The sequence below is a fragment of the Microcaecilia unicolor genome, chromosome 1 (assembly GCF_901765095.1).
Source record: "Microcaecilia unicolor chromosome 1, aMicUni1.1, whole genome shotgun sequence".
Classification (NCBI taxonomy): Eukaryota; Metazoa; Chordata; class Amphibia; order Gymnophiona; family Siphonopidae; genus Microcaecilia; species Microcaecilia unicolor.
In genome coordinates, this window is record NC_044031.1 from 51202330 (window position 1) to 51227430 (window position 25101).

General features: G+C 40.9%; 1 protein-coding gene across 2 annotated transcripts in view; it reads left to right on the forward strand.

Moving 5' to 3' along the window:
• PTH1R (parathyroid hormone 1 receptor) overlaps window positions 1-25101 on the forward strand; it is a 436123-nt gene that overhangs the window by 335837 nt on the left and 75185 nt on the right. For both annotated transcript variants that reach the window (XM_030197196.1, XM_030197205.1), the window contains one exon: window positions 1252-1370. In XM_030197196.1, the coding sequence (XP_030053056.1) occupies window positions 1252-1370 (119 nt within the window). The remainder of the gene's footprint in view (window positions 1-1251; window positions 1371-25101) is intronic.

Consider the following 25101-nt stretch of genomic DNA (forward strand, 5'->3'; position numbering starts at 1 on the left):
GCGCTATGAGTGTGAATGCGCTTAACATCACCTATTGGGATGGTGTTAGGTGAACCCGAGTTACCTGCACATTTGACAGTGTGCGTTACCTCCTGCATGTGGACTGCAATGTGCATTCCATGTCCAATTTCTGCTCATACCCTGCCCAGTTCCTACCCCATCCTGCACATAGGAGCTAGGAGCCAGTTCTGTGGGTACATGAGCACCTCCAATAATGAGCAAACTCCTTGAGGAGTAATTCCCATTGGGTTTAGAACCCCCAATCACTTTGATAAATCGTCTGCAGTGAGTAGTAGCTTAATGGTTGGTGCAGCAGCCTGAGAACCAGGGAGACTGGGTTTGATTTGCACTGCAGCTGCTTGCGACACTGGGCAAGTCACTTAGGGGCCCTTTTACTAAGCCGCTTAGATGCCTACATTTATTATTTATTTATTTATTTGGATTTTGCTCACACCTTTTTCAGTAGTAGCTCAAGGTGAGTTACATTCAGGTGCACTGGATATTTCTCTGTCCCAGGAGGACTCACAATATAATTTTGTACCTGAGGCAATGGAGGGTTAAGCGACTTGCCCAAGATCACAAGGAGCAGCAGGATTTGAACCAGCCACCTCTGAATTGCAAGACCGGTGCTCTAACCACTAGGCCACTCCTCCACTCCAATGCGCGCCAAATTGGAGTTACCTCCTGGTTACTGCGTGGCCCTTGCGGTAATTTCAATTTTGACATGCGTCCGCTATGCGTGTCTGAAAAATATTTTTTTTATTTTCTGGCACGCAGTAGTTACACGCATCAAGTGGCATTTGACGAACATAGACCGTCACAGCCCAGTTACCGTGCGAGACCTTACCACTAGGTCAATGATTTGCGGTAAGGTTTCAGACCCAAAATGGATGCGTGGTGATTTTCATTTTGCCGCACTTCCGTTTTCATCCAAAATAAAAGGCATTTTTTGTAGGTGCGCTAAAAAATAATTCTGTATGCGCCCAAAACACACATCTACACTACCGCAGGCCATTTTTTTAGTGCACCTTAGTAAATGGACCCCTTTATTTTCCATTGTCCAGGTACAAAATAAATACCCGCACATAAAATGTAAGCAGTTTTGACTGTAACCATAGAAAGGTGGTATATGAAATCCTTGCACTGTAGAACATACCCCTAAGATAGGTATATAAATGCTGCTCCTGCAAAGTGACATGTCCCCTAAGACAGCAGTCTTTTAACCTTCTCATTGCTCTGCCTGTTTGCTAGGTTATGCCCATCGGCGGTGTGACATGAACGGGAGCTGGGAGCTGGTTCCAGTGAACAATCGTACCTGGGCAAATTACAGTGAATGTACTAGGTTCCTCAGCAATGAAACCAGGGAACAGGTATGAACATATTTTAATCGGCATTACAGTATATTTTATATTTCCTTTTGTGACCAATCTTGACAAAGAGAACTCAAAAAGAGATTCTTTTAATGTAACGGCATGAACTTTAAGCAAAAGAAATGAAAAGAACTATCCTGGAAAAGCCACAAAATACGAGGATGGGCAAGAGGGAGCCAAGTCCAAGTCTAAAAAAACAAAGCAAAAAACCCCCATTCTGAACCAGAAAGAAAAAGAGCACACAATAGGACTCATTTTCGAAACAGAAAAACGTTTAGAAAGTGTCATAAAGTAGCATTTGGACAGATTTCGTTTCAAAAATGCCCAAATCGCTGTTTTTGAAACCTGTTTTGCAGATGTTTATCTATGTAATTCATCTCCAGTGCATTCAAATCACAAGGGGGTGTGTTGAAGTTGTGTTGGGGCAGGATCAGGATGTTCCTAACACTTGGAAGTTTTGCAGCCATAATGGTACACAACAAAACCGTTTGGGGCTACAATGTAAATGTTTTGGTTTAGACTTGTTTTTAGAACGAATAAGGCACAAAACGTTGGCCTAAAGGACCAGATGACCACTGGAGGGATTAAAGCATGAACCACCTAATCCTCCAGTGATCACTGACCCCCTCCCACCCCCCCAAAGATGTGAAAAAAGTACATACTAGCCTCTATGACCGCTTCAGATATTATGGCCAAGCCTATTAGAGCAGCAAGCAGGTCCCTGGAGTAATGTAGTGGTCGTGGTTGGTGCAGTGCACTGTAGAAAGGAGGACTCAGGCCCATATCCCACTTGTGAGAACTTGTGAGCTCTCCATAGCTCACCAAAAACATACTGTACCCACATATAGGATGGCACTAGATAGATTTGCATATGTCGCCTCAATTGTGTGCAGATCTACCTAATGCACATCCATTTTGGATATCGATTACATGAATGTGCTCAGAAACTGGACCGATAATCAATTCTTTAGAAGCTGTAACTAGTAGCCTTAAATTCTATGGATTTTTTTTTCCTTTCCTCAGTGCCTGCAAGTCAACCAGTCCTTTCACTGGGGAGTGCATTGACTCCTTCGCCTATAATTCCTCGCATCGCTGCATCTGATTGCAGCATATTAAGCACTTTCGTGCTACTACCTCCAGCAAGTATGGCTGACTATATTCTAGTCTCTAATAGGCCTGCTGTTGACTGCAGGGAAATGAGAATTTCTGGAGCACTTTCTCCTACAGGTTCACAAAGTTCCTTGTCATGCATCCTTGAAACTTCTTACAGGTGCTCTGATTATAAACTAGACCTAGGCATTAGACTAGCATTGTAGGCCTTGGGGTCTAACAGACATTTCAAATCTTATACAAGCATTTTGTCTCCTTGCACCTGAGATATCATTGGTGGCATGGAGAATAAAGGCATTCGAAGAAAGAAGGCAAAACAGCGACGATAACTAACAAAACCAAAAAATAATAAAAATTGTGTACTTTATTATCCATAAACTGTTTATGGATAATAAAGTACACAATTTTTAATTTTTATAACCAAGTGCCGTCTTTTTATGTATTTATATTTTTAAATACATATTTTAATATCATTTATAGATTTTGACGTTTATATATTTTTTATTATTTTTTTTTTATTATTTTATTTTTTGCTTTTTATTATTTTTTGGTTTTGTTAGTTATCTTCGCTGTTTTGCCTTCTGTTGTTTTTCCTGCGGAGACTAGTTTCTTCTATTTTTTGCAACACGAATAAAGGCATTCAGCATCACTTGAGCATGTGCTGGAGACCTTGCTGACTACAGAGAAAAGACTCTTTCCTTCCCTTTGTGCCTTCCCTTTGTGTCTCAAAACTATCTCACGCTAAAGAACATGAAGGAAACAATTTGATTTCAGATGCCAATGTAGACTCCAACAGTGCTGGAAATGTTCTGTCTTCATCTTTCTTCTCCACAAGCATACATACTTTAGACGTAAAATCCTAGAAATAGTTTTCTTCTGAGTTGTTCTGGCAGCATCATGGTTATTCAAACTCTATAATTTAAAAATAATACATTTGATGGAAAAAAATGTTTTAGAATTCAGTCTCTATTCTGATGCAAAACAAAATTAACTATAAATATGAAACAGGTAGTAGCCCCTCTTCATCAAACTTAAGCGGCATGAAATCTATTTTACTCTTTTGGAATCCTGCCAGGTACTTGTGACCTGGATTGGCCACTATTGGAAACAGGATACTGGACTTGATAGACCTTCAGTCTGTTCCAGTACAGCAATGCTTATGCACTTATGCACTTACTTTCCCAGAAAACAGATATATCCACGTTATCAAAAGATAGCTGATTTTCCTGAGATCAAGCTCCTTCCTCATCCTTCCACTTGGAACATGGAAAAATAATAAACACTTGATGAAGGGGGAAAGGCCTCTGGTTATATTTTTTTGGAACTCAATCAAAGATCTTTTTAATATATTCACTATTGAGAGCAGTAGCAGCTTGGAAAACAGTTTCAAGTTTACTAACAAATCACATGATATTCTTTCACATCATATTCATGTCAATTTCCCATTTTTATTCTATTTGAATATGTTGAGAGCAATTTTCTAAGCATTTATGAAAGTAGCCAGGGTTGCCAGAGGGGACAAAAATTCCCGACGTGCTGCTTCTCTGTTCCTCCTCCTCCAGTCTACTGTGCTCGGCCCCTGCTCCTCCTCCTCCTCCTCCAGACCAGAGCATGCGTGATGAGTCAGCCGATGACCTTATCAAGCACCTTTGCCCTCCTACTGGAGGAACCAGCAGCAGCCCTGACAAAAAACAAAACCAACTCAAAAAGTTGCAATCCACAACTGCTGGAAAATGCATGTGGCCAGTAGAAAAAACTCGGCCAACTCTGTGGGAAAACTGCAAAGCTGGCAACCCTGTAAATAGTATCTTATCTTGGTAAAATGACTTGACTGAAAATTGTCCTGTATAAAGTGGTGAAAATTATACAGAAACTTGCACAGTTTGTATAATTTGTACCCCGCGCTTTCCCACTCATGGCAGGCTCAATGCGGCTTACATGGGGCAATGGAGGGTTAAGTGACTTGCCCAGAGTCACAAGGAGCTGCCTGTGCCTGAAGTGGGAATTGAACTCAGTTCCTCAGTTCCCCATTGTTGTATATTGTTGGCAATGGGATAAATTCATTGAAGAGAGCACTTATCCTCACCAACTCTTTTTTTAAATTAAGGGGCCCTTTCACTAAACTGTAGTAAGCATTGGTGCATGATTACCACAGATTAAAATGGCTTACTGTGGGCTGTGCTTAGGCGTCCTATGGTCAATTCCACATCAGTGTGCTCTAACCGTGCTGTAAAAAATATTTTTCAGGTTTTGTTGGCAGGGCATGTCTGTTCTTGATACTTCATCTGAAGTGTCAGATATATCATTGGCTAACATTCGAGAGATAGTCTCACACAAGTTTTTATGGCTAGTATTTCTTCTATCTCCAAGAAAACAGATGCCAAAATGGCAGAGCATGAAGCCCAGATTGGACAAGTGGAAGTATCTATTTCCACTTTGAAATCCCAATCATATTTATGTCAGGTGACTAGAGTGACCAATATTAAAGAAAGTTTGCTTTACCATCAATCTGAAAATGACTTCATTTTCCAAAAACCCAGCTTCTGACACCTTAGGTTTATTTAAAATATCCAAATCTGATTCTATTGGCATCTCTACGGCATTTTACTTACCTGTAAGAACTCTAGCCAGGATGTCTTAGTAGCACCCGATACTTTGGATATTCCTGCTTTTATAGGATCTTGTGAAATTATTTTTAATAGAACCACCCTGTTTGCCACATTCCTCACTGAGTGAAATAAGATTAATGTGCTTACATGTTATTTTCAAAAGACGGAATTGCTGTTTTGTGCTGATATATGTAGAGCTACTCAAGCTTGAAGGAAAATATTTCTTCAGCTGAGGTCTCGAGAGCCCTCTTGCTTTATAAGTTTCTTTATAAGTGTCTGGTAACCCTTCAGGGAGCTAGATATGTTGTTTTGGAAGTTTTACAATTGGAAAAGTTTCTTAAGGATAAGAATATTTTCTTGTTTATGATGTGCTTGGGGGTGTGTTACATTTTAGGTGATTGTGCATTTATAAGTATATGGGATATGATCCTCTTTTCCTGCTTTGTCTTTTTATGAGCTTCTTTTACAAAGAGGGGCATAATCGAACCTCGCCGGCGAAATAGATCACCGGCGATCTATTTTGGCAGCGGCGCAACAGCTGGCCAGAACCGTATTTTTGAAAAAGATGGCCGGCCATCTTTTTTTTTCGATAATACAGTTTAGCCCGGCCAAATGCCAGAGTTCGCCGGGTTTGAGATCGCCGGTTTTGTTTTTCAGCGATAATGGAAAAAACTGCCAACCATCTCAAACCTGGCGAAATCCAAGGCATTTGGTCATGGGAGGAGCCAGCATTTGTAGTGCACTGGTCCCCCTGACATGCCAGGACACCATTCGGGCACCCTAGGGGGCACTTCTAAAAATGTTTAAAAAAATACACAAATAGCTCCCAGGTGCATAGCTCCCTTTCCTTGGGTACTGAGCCCCCCAAATCCCCCCCCAAACCCACTCCCCCCAACTCTACACCATTACCATAGCCCTTATGGGTGAAGGGGGGCACCTACATGTGGGTACAGTGGGTTTTAGGGGGGTTTGGAGGGCTCAACACTTAGCACCCATTAAAAACTGCTCCAGGGACTTGCATACTGTTGTCAGGGAGCTGGGTATGACATTTGAGGCTGGCATAAAGGCTGGCAAAAAAGGTTTTTATTTTTATTTTTTTAGTGTGGGAAGGGGTTGGTGACCACTGGGGGACTACAGGGAGGTCATCCCCCATTCCCTCCAGTGGTCATCTGGTCATTTGGGGCACCTTTTTGAGGCTTGGTCGTGAAAATAAAAGGACCAAGTAAACCTGGTGAAATACTGATTAACACCGCTTTTTTTTTTCCATTATCCGCGAAAGCTGGCCATCTGGTAGCCATGCCCATGCCCGCCTTCACTACGCCGCCGACACACCCCCTTGAACTTTCCCTGGTGCGGCGATGGGAAAGCAGCGATGGTGTCAAAAACGCCGCTTTTGATTATACCGATTTTGCCGCTTTTGAGAGATCGCCGGCCGTCTCCCGATTTATGTTGGAAGATCGCCGGCGATCACTTTAGAAAATAAGCCTGAAAGCCACACTAGCAATTCTCTCAGGACAAATGAGAGGAAGCCTATACGAATTGAATGGGCTTCCTCTCATTTGCAGCACCGGGAATCTGTAGCATGGCTTTTTAAAGTTATAGCCCCTCTCTATCTGTAAGATTTACACAGTAATGGTTTCCTCTATTGTGGATGATTTCTGTTTTTTTCTTTTTTTCTTTTGGATTGTGTTGTATTTACTCTTATGTAAATATGATGACAATATTAGGGGACCTTTTGCCAAGCAGCACTGAAAAGTGGTCTGCGCTAACCCCAGCATGACTCTTTCCCACACACTGAGGCCACTTTTAGCATGATGGTAAAATGGCCCTATTTTCCATTTTTCCTATTAATTGCCACATGCTAATTTACCCATTAGCACGTGCCCATTGGCACCACATATGTTGTAGGTGGTAAGGGCTCATGCTAATAAGTACATAATTATTACCACACTGGGACAGACCCAAGGTCCATCAAGCCCTGCATCCTGTTTCTAACAGTGGTCAATTCAGGTCACAAATACTTGGCAAGGTCCCCAGAAAGCTCAATACATTTTATGCTGCTTATCCCAGAAATAAGCAGTGGATTTTCCCAAGTCAATTTAATAATGGTCTATGGAGTTTTCCTTTAGGAAGCCGTCCAGACCCTTTTTAAACTCTGCTAAGCTAACCGCCTTTACCACATTCTCTGGCAACGAATTCCAGAGTTTAATTACATGTTGAGTGAAGAAAACATTTCTCCAATTCGTTTTAAATTTACTAATTTGTAGCTTCATCGCATGGCCCCTAGTCCTAGTATTTTTGGAAGAGTAAACAGAGGCTTTACGTCTACCCATTCTACTCCACTCATTATTTTATAGACCTCTATCATATCTCCCCTCAGCCGTCTCTTCTCCAAGCTGAAGAGCCCTAGCCACTTTATAACCCTCTGTACCTTTTCTAATTCCACTATATCTTTTTTGAGATGCAGTGACCAGAATTGAACACAATATTCAAGGTGCAGTCGCACCATGGAGCAATATAAAGGCATTATAACATCCTCATTTTTGTTTTCCATTCCTTTCCTAATACCTAACATTCTGTTTGCTTTCTTAGCCACCACCGCACACTGAGCAGAGGGGTTCAATTTATCATTAACGATGATACCTAGATCCCTTTCCTGGTTGGTGAATCCTAATGTGGAACCTTGAATTACGTAGCTATAGTTCAGGTGTCCCACATGCATCATTTTGCACTTGCTCACATTAAACATCATCTGTCATTTGGATGCCCAGTCTCGTAAGGTCCTCTTGTAATTTTTCACAATCCTCTTGCGATTTAACAACTTTGAATAACTTTGTGTCATTAGCAAATTTAATTACCTCACTAGTTACTCCCATCTCTAGATAATTTATAAATATGTTAAAAAGCAGCAGTCCTAGCATAGATGCCTGGGGAACCCCACTATCTACCCTTCTCCATTGAGAATAGTGACCATTTACCCTAATCTCTGTTTTCTATCCTTTGACCGGTTTTTAATCCACAATAGGAAACTACCTCCTATCCCATGACTCTCCAATTTCTTCTGGAGTCTTTCATGAGGTACTTTGTCAAATGCCTTTTGAAAATCCAGATACACAATATCAACCAGCTTGCCTTTATCCACATGTTTGTTTACCCCTTCAAAGAAATATAATAGATTGGTGAGGCAAGATTACCCTTCACTAAATCCATGCTAGTTTTGTCTCATTAATCCATGCTTTTGAATATACTCTGTAATTTTGTTCTTTATAATAGTCTCTACCATTTTGCTTGGCACCAATGTCAGGCTCACCTGTCTATAATTTCCTGTATCCTCTCTGGAACCTATTTAAAATATTGGCGTTACATGGACTACCCTCCAACCTTCTGGTACCATGCTCAATTTTAAAGATAAATTACATATTACTAACAATAGTTCCGCCAGTTCATTTTTCAATTCTGTCAGTACTCTGGGATGAATGCCATCTGGTCCAGGAGATTTGCTACTCAAATTACCCCATTACATCCTCTAGGTTTATAGAGATTTCATTCAGTTTCTCTGATTTGTCTGCTTTGAATACCATTTCTGGCACTGGTATCTTTCCCAAATCTTCCTCGGTGAAGACTGAAGCAAAGAATTCATTTAATCTTTCCACTATGGCTTTGTCTTCCATGAATCGCCCCTTTTACCCCTGGGTCATCTAGCAGTCCAACCAATTCTTTTGCCGGCTTCTTGCTTTTTATATACCTAAAAAAAATTTTATTATGTGTTTTTGCCTCCAATGCAATCTGTTTTTCGAAGTCCATCTTAGCCTTCTTTATCAGCGCTTTGCATTTGACCTGACATTCCTTATGCTGTTTTTTTATTAATTTCAATCGGTTCCTTCTTCCATTTTCTGAATGATTTTCTTTTAGCTCTAATCAGTTAGCATGCGGCAATATAGCTGTGCTAACTGACTAGTGCAGAATATGCCTACTCTCCACCTCCCCAGACATTCCCCCAGTGTTAAAAAATAAATTATATTTTTTAGCATTTGGGTAGCATGTGCTGATCACCAAACTACTGTAGGACACCTCAGTTTGCCCCGCAGTATTGCTTTTTAACCTGCAGTAAGCACACATTAATGTTTACCGCAGCTTAGTAAAAGGACCCCTTAATTCTTTTTGGGGGGGGGGGGTTTCTGTTGGGGTGGATAAGTGCTTGTGAACATTTCAAATATGCATTTGCTATTTTATCTATTTACACAAATAGCACACGCAAAGTACTCGTAATTCTTGTGCCTTTACTTTGCACTTGTTAATATTTATGAAGAAAAGACATAGGTCATTTACCTTTGAAAATGGGCATACAACATATACATTAACCCCCAGATTCTATATAATGTGCTCAAAGTAAGGTGCCAATTTCGGGGCCCTTTTACATAGCGGCGGTAAGCTCAGCGCGGGCTTACCGCATTCTAATCTGGAAGTACCACTGGCCCAACGCGAGTGCCTGCGGTAGTTCTAGCCCCAGCGCGTGCCATTTGCTGCACTAGGGAAAATAGCTGGCTATTTTCTAGCATGGCACAATCCCAGTGGTAATCCGGCAGCGCTGCGTGTGACCCGGTTACCGCTGTACCTGGATAACTTCCGGCAGCCACCAATAATGTTGATATTCAGCACTGATAGCCAGATACAGTGGTGGAAATAAGTATTTGATCCCTTGCTGATTTTGTAAGTTTGCCCACTGACAAAGACATGAGCAGCCCATAATTGAAGGGTAGGTTATTGGTAACAGTGAGAGATAGCACATCACAAATTAAATCCGGAAAATCACATTGTGGAAAGTATATGAATTTATTTGCATTCTGCAGAGGGAAATAAGTATTTAATCCCTCTGGCAAACAAGACCTAATACTTGGTGGCAAAACCCTTGTTGGCAAGCACAGCGGTCAGACGTCTTCTGTAGTTGATGATGAGGTTTGCACACATGTCAGGAGGAATTTTGGTCCACTCCTCTTTGCAGATCATCTCTAAATCATTAAGAGTTCTGGGCTGTCGCTTGGCAACTCGCAGCTTCAGCTCCCTCCATAAGTTTTCAATGGGATTAAGGTCTGGTGACTGGCTAGGCCACTCCATGACCCTAATGTGCTTCTTCCTGAGCCACTCCTTTGTTGCCTTGGCTGTATGTTTTGGGTCATTGTCGTGCTGGAAGACCCAGCCACGACCCATTTTTAAGGCCCTGGCGGAGGGAAGGAGGTTGTCACTCAGAATTGTACGGTACGTGGCCCCATCCATTCTCCCATTGATGCGGTGAAGTAGTCCTGTGCCCTTAGCAGAGAAACACCCCCAAAACATAACATTTCCACCTCCATGCTTGACAGTGGGGACGGTGTTCTTTGGGTCATAGGCAGCATTTCTCTTCCTCCAAACACGGCGAGTTGAGTTCATGCCAAAGAGCTCAATTTTTGTCTCATCTGACCACAGCACCTTCTCCCAATCACTCTCGGCATCATCCAGGTGTTCACTGGCAAACTTCAGACGGGCCGTCACATGTGCCTTCCGGAGCAGGGGGACCTTGCGGGCACTGCAGGATTGCAATCCGTTATGTCGTAATGTGTTACCAATGGTTTTCGTGGTGACAGTGGTCCCAGCTGCCTTGAGATCATTGACAAGTTCCCCCCTTGTAGTTGTAGGCTGATTTCTAACCTTCCTCATGATCAAGGATACCCCACGAGGTGAGATTTTGCGTGGAGCCCCAGATCTTTGTCGATTGACAGTCATTTTGTACTTCTTCCATTTTCTTACTATGGCACCAACAGTTGTCTCCTTCTCGCCCAGCGTCTTACTGATGGTTTTGTAGCCCATTCCAGCCTTGTGCAGGTGTATGATCTTGTCCCTGACATCCTTAGACAGCTCCTTGCTCTTGGCCATTTTGTAGAGGTTAGAGTCTGACTGATTCACTGAGTCTGTGGACAGGTGTCTTTCATACAGGTGACCATTGCCGACAGCTGTCTGTCATGCAGGTAACGAGTTGATTTGGAGCATCTACCTGGTCTGTAGGGGCCAGATCTCTTACTGGTTGGTGGGGGATCAAATACTTATTTCCCTCTGCAGAATGCAAATAAATTCATATACTTTCCACAATGTGATTTTCCGGATTTAATTTGTGATGTGCTATCTCTCACTGTTACCAATAACCTACCCTTCAATTATGGGCTGCTCATGTCTTTGTCAGTGGGCAAACTTACAAAATCAGCAAGGGATCAAATACTTATTTCCACCACTGTATGGTGTGGCACTGAATATCTAGGTATAAATTAGCCCAAAGTGGCTAGCATTAAAAAAACAAAATGCTGACTACCATTGGCTGAATATTACCAGTAAGTTTATATTCTCATAAATGAAATGAAACAGACTACTAAAATGCACTTCCTTACTAGATATATTACCTTTCTTATGTAAGAAGAGATGTTCACTAAGTTTTACCAAGTCTTTACCAAGACTTTGCTGGCTTTTAAAAAAAATCTTAATATGCATTTTCTCATCTGTTTCCACTGTCTGGTCTGGGGAACAGAAGTGCATCCCCTGCTACTAAACTTCACACTTAGAATTGCTGACCAAAGGGATTCGAGATTTTGGTGTATTTCTCTTTGAAGTTTAACCTTACTTGACAGTATGCTATTCCCTATATTGCTTCCGATCAGGTACCGCATACAATTCAAGCTTCTCCTATTAACCTACAAATGCACTCAATCTGCAGCCCCTCACTACCTCTCTACCCTCATCTCCCCTTACGCTCCTACCCGTAACCTCCGCTCACAGGACAAATCCTTCCTCTCAGTACCCTTCTCCACCACCGCCAACTCCAGACTCCGCCCTTTCTGCCTCGCCTCACCCTAAGCTTGGAATAAACTCCCTGAGCACATACGCCAAGCCCCCTCCCTACCCATCTTCAAATCCTTGCTCAAAGCCCACCTCTTCAACGTCGCTTTCGGCACCTAACCATTGTACCTGTATCCAGGAAATCTAGACTGCCTCAATCTTGATTGACTGTACTTTTTGTCCTTTAGATTGTAAGCTCCTTTGAGCAGGGACTGTCCTTTGTTAATTGTACAGCGCTGCGCAAACCTGGTAGCGCTTTAGAAATGTTAAATAGTAGTAGTAGTATATTGATGATTACTCCACATCTTGGTTCATCCTCTTTATGTCGCTATGGGCCCTGTTTACTAAGCCACGCTGTAGGCATGCTAACGGTTTTTTCTTAGCGTGCGCTAAAACTAAAGACACCCATAGGAATATATGGGTGTCTCTACCATTAGCGCACGCCAAATTTTAGCACATGCTAAAAATGCTAGCGTGCCTTAGTAAACAGGGCCTTATGATTTATGTCCTAAAATTGCTGTATCCCATCGATCGTTGCCTTTGTACTAGGTTTTATTCATGTTTATCACGTCTGTTTTCTCTCATCAGTTTATGTTCCAATCGTGTTGTTAAAAAGAAATATCAGCATGTCCTTGTTTTTAACGATCATACACAGTCTATCCTTTTCACACAGCCCAGATTTGCTTCTGTAAGCTAGTTCCCTTCATTATAAATGAATGTCTCTTAAATACAAAATAAATCTGGATTAGGAACAGCTTGAGGCAATGACATCGCTGTGGGGAATTCATTCGCTCCTTATCAAAGTCAGTCTGACCCACTCAAAAATGATGTTGCCCTCTTCTCATTGCTTTGAGATATTCCTGTACTATCTCTTTATCTTGTATTCCCATGGCTTACTTTCAGTTGAACTTTATAGATACCAGATCAGGAGTGAAATGCTCCATGGAATTTTTAAGTTATTATTTTAACATGAGTCCTATTTACATTTTCAAAGGAAATGTATCTTCCTTTAACCAAGTTCCAAGAGAATAAAGAAAAGAACATTTCTTGACAAAATGTGAAAATAAAACAGAGACAGAAAACCAGTCTGCAGTGTTCAGTTAGAAGAAGCAAAACCTTGGTCTTCAGGGTATTTGGTTTCTTCTGGATGTGCTTCAGGGTTTTGTATTTTTCTTTAAGAAAAATGTTGAGCCAAAGCAACAAACCTTTGTTATTTTTTTTCAAGTTTATAAAATTGTTGAGCAGACTGGGTTCAAAAGCGTTCACAAATCTCTGCTCTTAAAAGCTGGCTTTCAGGATCCTGATTAAATGAATTCTGTTGCTTCCAGCCTCCTGGGCTACATGGCTACTAGAATCATATTACTTTTGAACAGTGTTTTTGTTCTAGGAAAAAGGGTGTTGGTAATCATGTGGGGCCAACCTTAGGGGGCAGGGTGGTTGTCCATGGCTCTGCCCCGACAGTAGCCACACCCCCCACAGTAGCCATGCTTTTTTTTCACCAGCCATGCAATGTATAAAAAGGTGGCATTACAAATATGACTAATAAAATAATATCAACAGAAGACCACAAGATATACAATACCAAGTCTGCAAATTCACTACCTACTATACCTTGGATAAACAATATACTTTTTCATTTTTTATAATGCAATTATATAGTGTTTAAATGTGCTCAGACCATACCCATTCCAACCATTATATCCCCAAAGGGAGTATGTGGTGATGTCACAGATGGAACCATCATTGCACATTTAGTGTTCCACCTCCTTACCATGTATGTACATATATCTAGGCTGATTCTGAACTCTTACGCATATAGCACAGATTAAACCAAAGAACCTTCTGTATATAGCATATATTCAATATATTAAAAGAACATAATCACATTGTCCTAAATTCAAAATATACATAAGTCTCCTCACTACTGAACTAATGAGCTCAAACAAGTGTAACCTTCAAATCTACATGCTATAGCTACCTAGCGTGTTCAAAAGGAGGTACAGTGTACTTAATAACATTGCGTATATAACCCACATACAGTTCTTAAGATTCTCCCAAAACAAATCATGCCCAAATAAACAGATCTGTTTTACCACTTCCCTTGGAGGATATATCGTGCTCGCGTTAGTGCTGTTAAAACCAAATCAGTCCATTCAACAAGATATTCTAGCCAGCTCCCTTACCTTGGGTGCTGAGCCCCACCCCCCCCCAAACCCCACTCCCCACAACTGTACAACACTATCATAGCCCTAAGGGCAGAAGGGGGGCACCTACATGTGGGTACAGTGGGTTTCGGGTGGGTTTTGAAGGGCTCCCATTTACCACCACAAGTGTAACAGGTAGGGGGGTCGATGGGCCTGGGTCTGCCTGTCTGAAGTGTACTGCACCCACTAAAAGTGCTCCAGGGACCTTCATACTGCTGCGATGAACCTGAGTATGACATTTGAGGCTGGCATAGAGGTTGGCAAAAAATATTAAAAAAATTTTTTTGAGGGTGGGAGAGGGTTAGTGACCACTGGGGGAGTATGGGGAGGTCATCCCTGATACCCTTCGGTGGTCATCTGGTCGGTTCGGGCACCTTTTTGTGGCTTGGTCGTAAGAAAAAAAGGACCAGGTAAAGTCGTCCAAATGCTTGTCAGGGACACCCTTTTTTTCGATTATGGGTCAAGGACGCCCATGTGTTAGGTAGGCCCAAGACCCACCTTCGCTACGCCTTCGACATGCCCCCAGGAACTTTGGTCGTCCCCGTGACAGAAAGCAGTTGGGGATGCCCAAAATCGGCTTTCGATGAAGCCGATTTAGGCGACCCTGTGAGAAGGACGCCCATCTCCCGATTTGTGTCGAAAGATGGGCGTCCTTCTCTTTCGAAAATAAGCCTGCTGGTCAGTTAGTAGTCTGTGAACCATGTAAGAGCATGTCTCATGAGCAGGGTGGGGCAAGCATCCAGTATGCAGTGAGATTTCACATGCTTTCGGAGGGAGGTTTGGACCTCGGAAGTTGATGGTATATATTTATTTATTCAAAACCTGATATACCACTGTAGCTGATGGACAGATCACAGTGGTTTACAATTAAAAATCAAAAGCATAAGAAAAGAAATACAATATACGATAGGAAGGAAAACATGCACACAGGCGAACTACATAAATTAAAATAGCGTCCACATTTGGAGCTGACATTTATACCTGCTGTATCCCAGGTACCTGCACCTGACAAGGCTGCCTCACTCACTGGAGTATTGTGAAGGAAGTCCAGGTTCTGTTGGCTTGTGCAATGCAACATTTTTGAAATTCAAGAAGTAAAAGATACTAGACCTGACTCAAAGCCCTGCCTATATGTGTATCACATAAAAGTATGTTCCTTATTGACACCGCCCATAATTCTACATGCATAACCCCTGGGGTAATTTTATCAAATAGGTTTTAAGCACAGGAATAATTATAAAATTAACCCTGTGAAGGGCAATTCTTTAAACAGATGGTTACAATTACATGCCATGGGCCAGGTTCTATAAATGGCACCTAAAAAAATTGGCAGTGAAGAAAACCACACTTAGCACTATTCTACATACCTTACCTAAAAGCTAGGCGCGGTTTATAGAGATGTGTAACGCTTGCCCCATAACTAAAATTTAGGCGTGACCATTCACACCAGCCTTCACCTAACTTAGGTGCTGATCAGGCATATTCTATAACAGTATATGTAAATTTTAGGAATGTCCATGACCCAGCCATGCCCCTCCCATGGCCACGCCCCTTTGAGATCCACATGGTAGAATTTATGTGCACCACTTTATAGAATACATTTAGCAGGTTGTCCATGTAAATTTTCATTAGTGTCAATTAGTGCTAACAATTGCTTGTTAGTGACCAATTATCGGTGCTGATTGGCTTGTTAATCAATTAAGTTATGTGCGCAGTTTGGCCGAGTGTGCAAAAATTGTGCACATAGCTTTAGACGCCATATAAAGAATCCAGGGGCACATAAGTACATAAGTACATAAGTAGTGCCATACTGGGAAAGACCAAAGGTCCATCTAGCCCAGCATCCTGTCACCGACAGTGGCCAATCCAGGTCAAGGGCACCTGGCACGCTCCCCAAACGTAAAAACATTCCAGACAAGTTATACCTAAAAATGAGGAATTTTTCCAGTCCATTTAATAGCGGTCTATGGACTTGTCCTTTAGGAATCTATCTAACCCCTTTTTAAACTCCGTCAAGCTAACCGCCCGTACCACGTTCTCCGGCAATGAATTCCAGAGTCTAATTACACGTTGGGTGAAGAAAAATTTTCTCCGATTCGTTTTAAATTTACCACACTGTAGCTTCAACTCATGCCCTCTAGTCCTAGTATTTTTGGATAGCGTGAACAGTCGCTTCACATCCACCCGATCCATTCCACTCATTATTTTATACACTTCTATCATATCTCCCCTCAGCCGTCTCTTCTCCAAGCTGAAAAGCCCTAGCCTTCTCAGCCTCTCTTCATAGGAAAGTCGTCCCATCCCCACTATCATTTTCGTCGCCCTTCGCTGTACCTTTTCCAATTCTACTATATCTTTTTTGAGATACGGAGACCAGTACTGAACACAATACTCCAGGTGCGGTCGCACCATGGAGCGATACAACGGCATTATAACATCCGCACACCTGGACTCCATACCCTTCTTAATAACACCCAACATTCTATTCGCTTTCCTAGCCGCAGCAGCACACTGAGCAGAAGGTTTCAGCGTATCATCGACGACGACACCCAGATCCCTTTCTTGATCCGTAACTCCTAACGCGGAACCTTGCAAGACGTAGCTATAATTCGGGTTCCTCTTACCCACATGCATCACTTTGCACTTGTCAACATTGAACTTCATCTGCCACTTGCACGCCCATTCTCCCAGTCTCGCAAGGTCCTCCTGTAATCGTTCACATTCCTCCTGCGACTTGACGACCCTGAATAATTTTGTGTCATCGGCGAATTTAATTACCTCACTAGTTATTCCCATGTGTATGTAATTGTTCAAAAACCTGGCACTTTTATGCATAAGTGGCAGTAAATGGACTGAGTGTTATTCTATAACGATGTGTAAGTGGCACAGCCTATAAATTAAAAGGAGGCATTCACATGAGCGGACCATTGGAGGGCATTGACTGGGCTGCCACTTGTGCCCTCAACTTACAAAATACTGTAAGTTATGCACACTATTGCCAAATTTAGGCACCCACAAGTTATGCCAGATCTAAATATAAGGTACATCAATGCTGGTTATGCTAGTTTTCTTCAGTGAAATCTGGGAGCCCAGATGCTGTCATAGAGTAAGCTCTCACCGCATGGCATAGGGGTGCCTAAAAGGGGGCACTCATTTATAGGATTGCTTCCTTAGTGCATTTTAGGAGCCCTACTGTTTCTGGAGAAAACATTGTTGTAGTATTCCACTGCCCTTGATGTTGTGTCCTTCTCACAGTGTTTGCAGAGAAAGCAGGTTGCAATCATTTACTACAAGCAGCAGGGGCAAAGCATAGGGGAAGTCAGCCTCCAAATCTGATCCCTGCCTGTCTCCATTTACATACTGTGGGCAAAGTTTGCAGGGATCACCTAGTAGTCTTCTTAAGCTGATCTACCTAGGTTAGATGAGAAATGTACATGATTCATCTGTTATAGATCACCAGGGTTCATGGGGGGAAATTAGTGCTCTCGATGACCAGCCATTGTTGATGCCCCTTATGGTGCGTTGAGCTGTTCATATCACTGTTGCTGGTTCTACTTTTCTTCTCTTTTCGACTCTGTGCCTTAGGGTCTTCTTGTAACTGTTGTGCTGCTTTGGCTTCTCATGGTGCCTTGGGTTGATCATGTTCTCTTGTGATTTTTAATCCCACTCTCATTGTCTCGGAGGGCTATTGTCTGCTGCAAATTTCAAAAATCTTGGATGGAAAATGCCAGGGTTAGAGCCATTATCAGATTCATTTCTTCCCTCATTGACTTTAATGGGAACAATCTAAACAACTTCCATGAAATATATAACAGCACTCATGAAAAGGAAGGAAAGAGAGAGCAAAAATTGTCAAACAAAAGGAAATAGCAACAAGAAAAGAAAATCGTTTCTGTATACATCTCTAAACCTTATTGAGCAAACTTTCTTCCTGCAAGAAAATCTAATAACTATTTTTGTGGAAATGTGGTTCATAAAATTAATTTCAGACTCACCCTTTCTAAAATATGTTAAATCAGTATACATACAGTATTTTGTTACAATAAAGAGGAAGACACATTTGAACAGTATGCCAAAGACATGCCATTTTAATCCAGGGGGATCTGGCAAATGACGGAACAATCGTTCCCATGTGTTTGCACAGCATTCACACTTGATGACAGATGGTTTTGTCTTCCCACACGTCAGGCCTCCATGCCCCAGAACAACATGGTGATAATTATGATCGCAAAAGAATCTGTCTTCTCCTTTTCCGTAATGTCTTTATTGTGGATCAATAAATCTAAAGTGTTTCACTTTGAAGAAGAGGAATTTATCAGTTCAAGATGACTGCTGCATGAATCTCTTATGCCAAAGATTGTGAAATAAATCTCCCACAAGCCAATGCACCCAAGAAACAAATGATCACCAATGGAGCTCACACCAACAGCAAAAATATTCCCCATCCCTTCCCTATGGCTTAAACTCTATTGAGCACACTATCTAAATCATATTAAACCCAAAGCAGACCTAGATTTAGATCTTCTGAACTGTGCTGCGTAGTACTTTGACAGAGCATGTGGTTTTAGAACATCAGTTTAATAACTTCCCACTGAACTGACAAGGTTAACGTAATTATACAACCTTTTAGCTATCAGTAAGTATGCCTTTTAGTTATTAGAATTAATGCGCATGCATGCGCTAACTGGAAAAGAGGGTATATGCTTTCTGAAAGAGTGCACCCTCTTTCAAATGGTGCACACTTTTTAAAAACTTTATATTTATTGAAAATGTTTTAAAATTTACATCGTCACAGCAATTTGAATAGCAATGGAAACACCTTCATAAACATATATACAAGATAACAATTTAAGGCAAATGACCAACTCATCATTATCCAATAACAGGAAAAGGGAGAGAGAAAAAGATAAAGTTAACCAATTAGTCAGAAAAAAAACCTGGCACTCCTCTAAATTACAATGGAGTATGGTAATAGAACAAGACTGTAAGCTGTTGGCTGACTTGCTGTTCAATCAATCGTAAGTTCAGCTCTACCCTATTTGATTCTCTGTTAACAATAGTTACTAGATATGGCATTATCTTTGACATATCTCTTTCTTTTCATAAAGAGATCTCCAAAGTTTTGCAGTCAGGCTTCCTGGCTCTCTGTAGGCTAATTTCCCATATAGACTACTGTAATGTAGTTTATTCAGACCTCTCCCAACTAGAACTAAAATGTTTTTAGACACTGCAAAACACAGCAGCTAGGGTTCTCTGTAATGCCTCCCGATTTGACCATTGTTCACCTTCCACTGGTTTCCTGTCCGCCAGCATATTCACTTTAAGATCCTAGGTTCAGCATTTAAAGCAGTCCATCTGAGAGTCCCACCCTATCTTTCCAGTTTGATCCTTCCCTACGCTGCTTGGGTGCCCACAATAGCTCACTATGAATCCACCAGTCATTCAACCTTCTTTTTCCTAGCTTCCAGTCTCTAGGATTCAATACCCTATTCTGTGTGTGGTTTGTCTATTTTCAAATCTTTTAAGAAAGCCTTGACAACTTTTTTCTTTGAACAAGTTTTCCCACCTCCTCAGTGCTGATGTCACCCCAGGGCAGTGGTCTGCCACAGAGTAAAAGTTTGCACTTTGTGTTTTTTAAAAATGTATTTATTTATACTTATTATTATCTTCATTATGAATGACCCTTTTGTCCTTGTTGCCTTTCCTATCAAAAATGGCATTCCCTTCTATCTCAGTTTTTAGTCTGTATGCCGCTTTAATCTGCTTTGGAAAGGCGGTATAGAAAGTTCCAAATAAATTATACTGTCTGAAGATAACACCAGCGGTGTCACTCATGACATCCGTGAAGTACCCCTACCAGAGATAGATTTCTTATTATTATCATGAAATTCTGAAACTGTGAGAGTTCAAAAAAGATATACTTGTGCCCATCACAAGTCACTATATATTTACAAGGAAATCCTACAAAATACAGCATTCAAAGGGGACGAGCCTCCTGGGCTGCAGCAAGAAATTTCTTCCTTCTTTCTTATGTAACTTTACATAAAGTTTACATAAACTTTACTCCCCAAGAAATAAGACAAATTGATTATGACAGTACACATTAAATACTCTGTCCTTGTCTTGCTCAAATACAAATGCTACCAAAAGAGTAGTTCTATTAATTTCTCCAAAAGTAGAGTATCCTTGCTCCCTCCTTGACCTTCAGAAGTTGTATCACGCAAAGTGAAAGCTAAATCAAGAGAACCATTTGCTGTTCTAGAGCCCAATCTGAGCAAAACTCTACTATCTTGCACCTCAGCCAGCAGATTAGTGTCTTATGTCTCGATTTGGGGAGGCGGACTCCGTGCACCTGGGCTCAACAAGCATTCCAGCTGATGGTGAACCAACACCTCTCCCTGCACGGTTCAATTGCTGGAGCTATGGCATAGCCCACCTCTTCAATGCTGCGTTCGGCACCTAACCCTTACCGTTCAGTGAATCCAGACTGCCCCAATTTGACTGCCCCTATCGGACCGACCGTTCACTTGTCTATTAGATTGTAAGCTCTTTGAGCAGGGACTGTCTCTCTTTGTTAAATTGTACAGCGCTGCGTAACCCTAGTAGCACTCTAGAAATGTTAAGTAGTAGTAGTAGTAGTTTGTTATCAAAAGCTGCATCACATTGGGGAGCTTCGGAGGATAGAGCACACTCTTTTGAAAGAACACCAATGACTTTGTTCCTGTGATGGCAAAAAGGTCAAGCACAAACAAATGAAATGAACATTCCTGGAAATACAGGAAAGAACACGAAAACAAAAATGTTATGGCCTGAACACACAGTGTAAAATGTTTACCTTAGGTGGGTTCAAATTAAGGCTGCAGTAAGCATGCACTAGCACTAACTGCAGCTTAGTAAAAGGACCCCAAGGCAGTTCTGTGGCTAGCTCTTATGCACATAACTGTAACTTTCATATATGTAAGTGCTAGTATTCTATAACTTATGCATGCAATTGGCACCTAACTGTAGACAACTAGTTATAGAATGAAGGGCACAGATTGTGAACACTCTGGGGACAGGGGGAATACACAGAGTACCTGAACATAACTCATCTTAATCTACTTCTGAAAAGGTATGACATTAAAAGATATCCATTTGATGACTTCTAAGGTTTTGATAGCATATTATATAGTGATTGGTGAGCCCTGGATGCTGGGGGAGGGAGCAAGAAGGGCTTTGGATTTTTTCTAGGTTTTATTTAAGTTTTTTTCTTTCTTTCTTTCTTTCTTACCCAATCTGCAATTTTAACTAGTGGATAAAGCGAGGCTTCCTCTTTTATTATAATGTATTCCAGAAAAGTGCTGGTGCCTGATGGAAATCATTTAAACATTATTAGGGTCTACAGATTGATGGCAGTCGGCCTTGAGGTGCTGTCACGCTTAGCAAAAATTTGCAAAAGCATTTAGCATTTATCTGCAGCTTTCTCTTGTGAAATGGATAGCCACCTTGTTGACCAATGACAAGTAAACAGCAGCTCGGCTTATTGTGACTCAGCCCCTAAATCCAGCGCTGTTTTATGTTGCTGAAAGTTGGCAAATACGATGCTTACTAGTTGAAACCACAAAAAAATGGTTCCCAGAACTTGGTACTGTTACTCAACAGGGTGGAGTGTGGCTGGCACAGCAGCATTTTTGGAATAACATCCAAATTAGAGTTGGCTTGTAGGCAGGAAGACAGACATTTCTAACTGGGGATACAGTAATTGAACTTTGTCAGAGAAACTAAATGTTGTTAAAACCTGCTAATGCAATTCTCTGAATAAACAATCACACATGAAACACGGTTGGGGGTGTTCTGTTGAATCTAGACATGTGCCAAGGGAGTTAGTTGTTCTTATTACAAATCAGATGCACTAAAAGGGTTTTTTTTTCCTACTCTGAGTACTAAGGCTTTTCTTATTACAGTATGTATTGATGAAGAAAAAAATAAAATAAAATTTAGAAGGTCATTTACTAATGGTTGGTGCATTCTAATGATTACCATGTGTTATCTGTTGCAGGTCTCATTTTATTTCTTTGGACACATGCTGGCAGTTATTAAGGGGCCCTTTTACCAAACTGTGGTAACAGGTTGCCCAAGTGAACCCTTACGTGGGTCTTTCCTCAGCACTAAGGCCATTTTGCTGCAGCAGTAAAATGGCCACTTTTCCTAATTTTTGTATTAATGGCCATGTGCTAATTTTCCCATTAGCACATGGCCATTAATAAAGATGTAACACATAAGGCCTTACCACCATCTATTTTGAAGGTGTCAAGGGCTCACACGCTAATAAGTTAGCATGTGACAATGTAACTGAACTAATTAGCGCAGACATGCCCCCTCTGCAAAAAAGTATTTTAAAAATATTTTAGCACACGATTTGTGAACCTCAGCATGCACCACCATATGCCATTTTAATCTGCAGTAAGCCACAGCTTAATAAAAGGACACCTAAATGACTCCCTTAAATAAGTCGGGCAATTCATATGTATAAAGAAAAAGCTTAAGTCTTTTAAACTCACAAGTGTAATGTGGACTTATCTGATCTTTATGGTCAATCAATTGGCAATGCATTTCAATGTCAAGAAAATAAGATTTATTACACCAATAAAAAAATAGAAAATATGTAAAAATACAGGAAATATACAAAATAATATCAAAAACTAATATAAAAAAAATAGGGAGGAAAAGACCTCATAAAGACAGTTGACAACGATACTGAGGCTCAAGTTTAAATATAGCCACTAAACATTGTTCTTGGTCAGAACATAATCATAGGTCTAAAAACCTCCCAAGTTAGTTTGATAGCTCCAAAAAATATCAAAATTTTAAATTATCATCTATAGAGACTACCAAGCATAATATATCAAAAAGTGAAAATTACACTTAACTTTGGACACTGACTTTACTGTGTGTGGGGCTAACACCACCATCCAATCTTCGAACAATAATCCCAGTTGTGCTCACTATATTCATTATGCAGTACTTTGTTTGCTGTTATTCATAAGCAAATATATATCTATAGCAAACCATTACTGGGAATCAAAGAGTCAGACCAACTGCTCCATTGTAACAACTCAACTGGTTATGAATAACAGCTCCTGAAGACGCCAAGTGAGTGACGAAACACATGACTGATACACCAATTGTGTGAGACAAGTGGTTGTGTCGAGCTGAGAATGAGAGGCAAAGAGTATTGAAACTGATTATAATACTGAAGAAAAAATATATATGACATTGATATGGATTATGGAAATGAAAACCAGAAGGGACTGACTATCGAACTTCAATCTGTTGAGATTTGATATCTTGTCCGTGGAGCAAATAAGAACTGAAATACGGTGGCTGGAGGTTGTTTAATGCCACCAGTATATTTAATATGTAATTGCAGGAGGAATTCCACGTGAGGATTCAATGGTCTATTTGGTTTCTCTATTGATAGTCTTTCCTAGGTTTCAGAATTTGAATTTGAATTTTGGTGTGTAGTATGAGTGGAGTATGAATGGCGTTTAATATTCTATTTTAGATGTGTTCTGTGACGTGTATAGAATATTAATTATTGTATACTGATTTGTAATTGCTAATAAAGATTTCTTTGAAAAGTGTATTAATATTTATATTTTCCTGATTTTTTTAGTAATGTTTGGAGGAAATTTAGATTATTTTGATTCCTATTTAGATTTTGATTTATATAACATTACGACATAGCATAAATTAAAATTTATAATTCCCACCATCATAAACTAAAAAGTAAACAATCGATAAACGTAAAAAAGTAAAGATAGCAGGCACTCAAGTCAGCTGGAAAAGAATACCTTGTGTCTTGTCCTCTTTCCCAAATGGTCTTATGTTTCCTAAAGGCAAATTTGCTTAACTTTTGCTATTTGCAGCAAATTTTGACTGCTGAACATAACTAGCTCCCCCCAAATTAAGCCCTGCTTTTATTATAAGTCCCCACACATACAAGCCCCCAACCTCTTGTAGCCCCTCCCCCATCCTGTCTTCAAAGATCCTTGCTGTCTAGTGGGGTCAGATCAGGCAGGCGTGATCCCCAGTCACTCCTGCCCTTACTGGTGCAAGTTTTAAAAATAGAGCTGGGAAACCCTAGTGATACTAGTGCTAGAAGTCATCTTTCAATAGAAAGGTAGGGTCTTTTAGTTTGGAGGCAGGGCTTAATATAGGGGAGTTTCAATTAGAGGGCAATGGGAGGGGAACTTGATTTGGTGATTTGTGATTAGGAGTGGAGGGTCCCTGCTAATTTAACATGGCCCTGTGAGGATGCAGCCTGGGAGCTCCTACGAGCTACGACCTTAGAATAACACTGCTTGAAAGGTTACTCACATTCAATGTTATTCTGATAGCACAAGATACCTGCAGGTTGGTGACTTCTATGGTAAATCAAGGTATAGTACCTTGATAATTTACCGCCTTACTACTACTACTACTTAACATTTCTAAAGCGCTACTAGGGTTACGCAGCGCTGTACAATTTAACATAGAAGGACAGTCCCTGCTCAAAGAGCTTACAATCTAAAGGAAAGACTCTTAAGAGCAAATGCATGCAGCCTTATTTCACAAGTCATTCACAAAACTTTCACATTTATTAGCCAAATAAATCTCAGGCAATGCAGACATGGACTTCCTGGGATGAGGGTTTAAAAATCCTATAAGAGAATAGGGTATAAATAGGGTATATTGTTTACAGTTAATTGCTTGATAAAACAACTATCAAGGGTAAGGTGAATCTATGCAATTCAGATGCCTCCTTTAGGGGCCCTCTTACTAAGCCGTGCAGGCGTATGCACGCGTCCTATGCAATTTCATTTTTTTATGGGCATCCACCAAGCGTGCCAGAAATTTTCCGCTGCGCGGCGCTAACTGGGCAGTAATCAGCATTGTACGCACGTTGACCATTACTTCCCAGTTAAT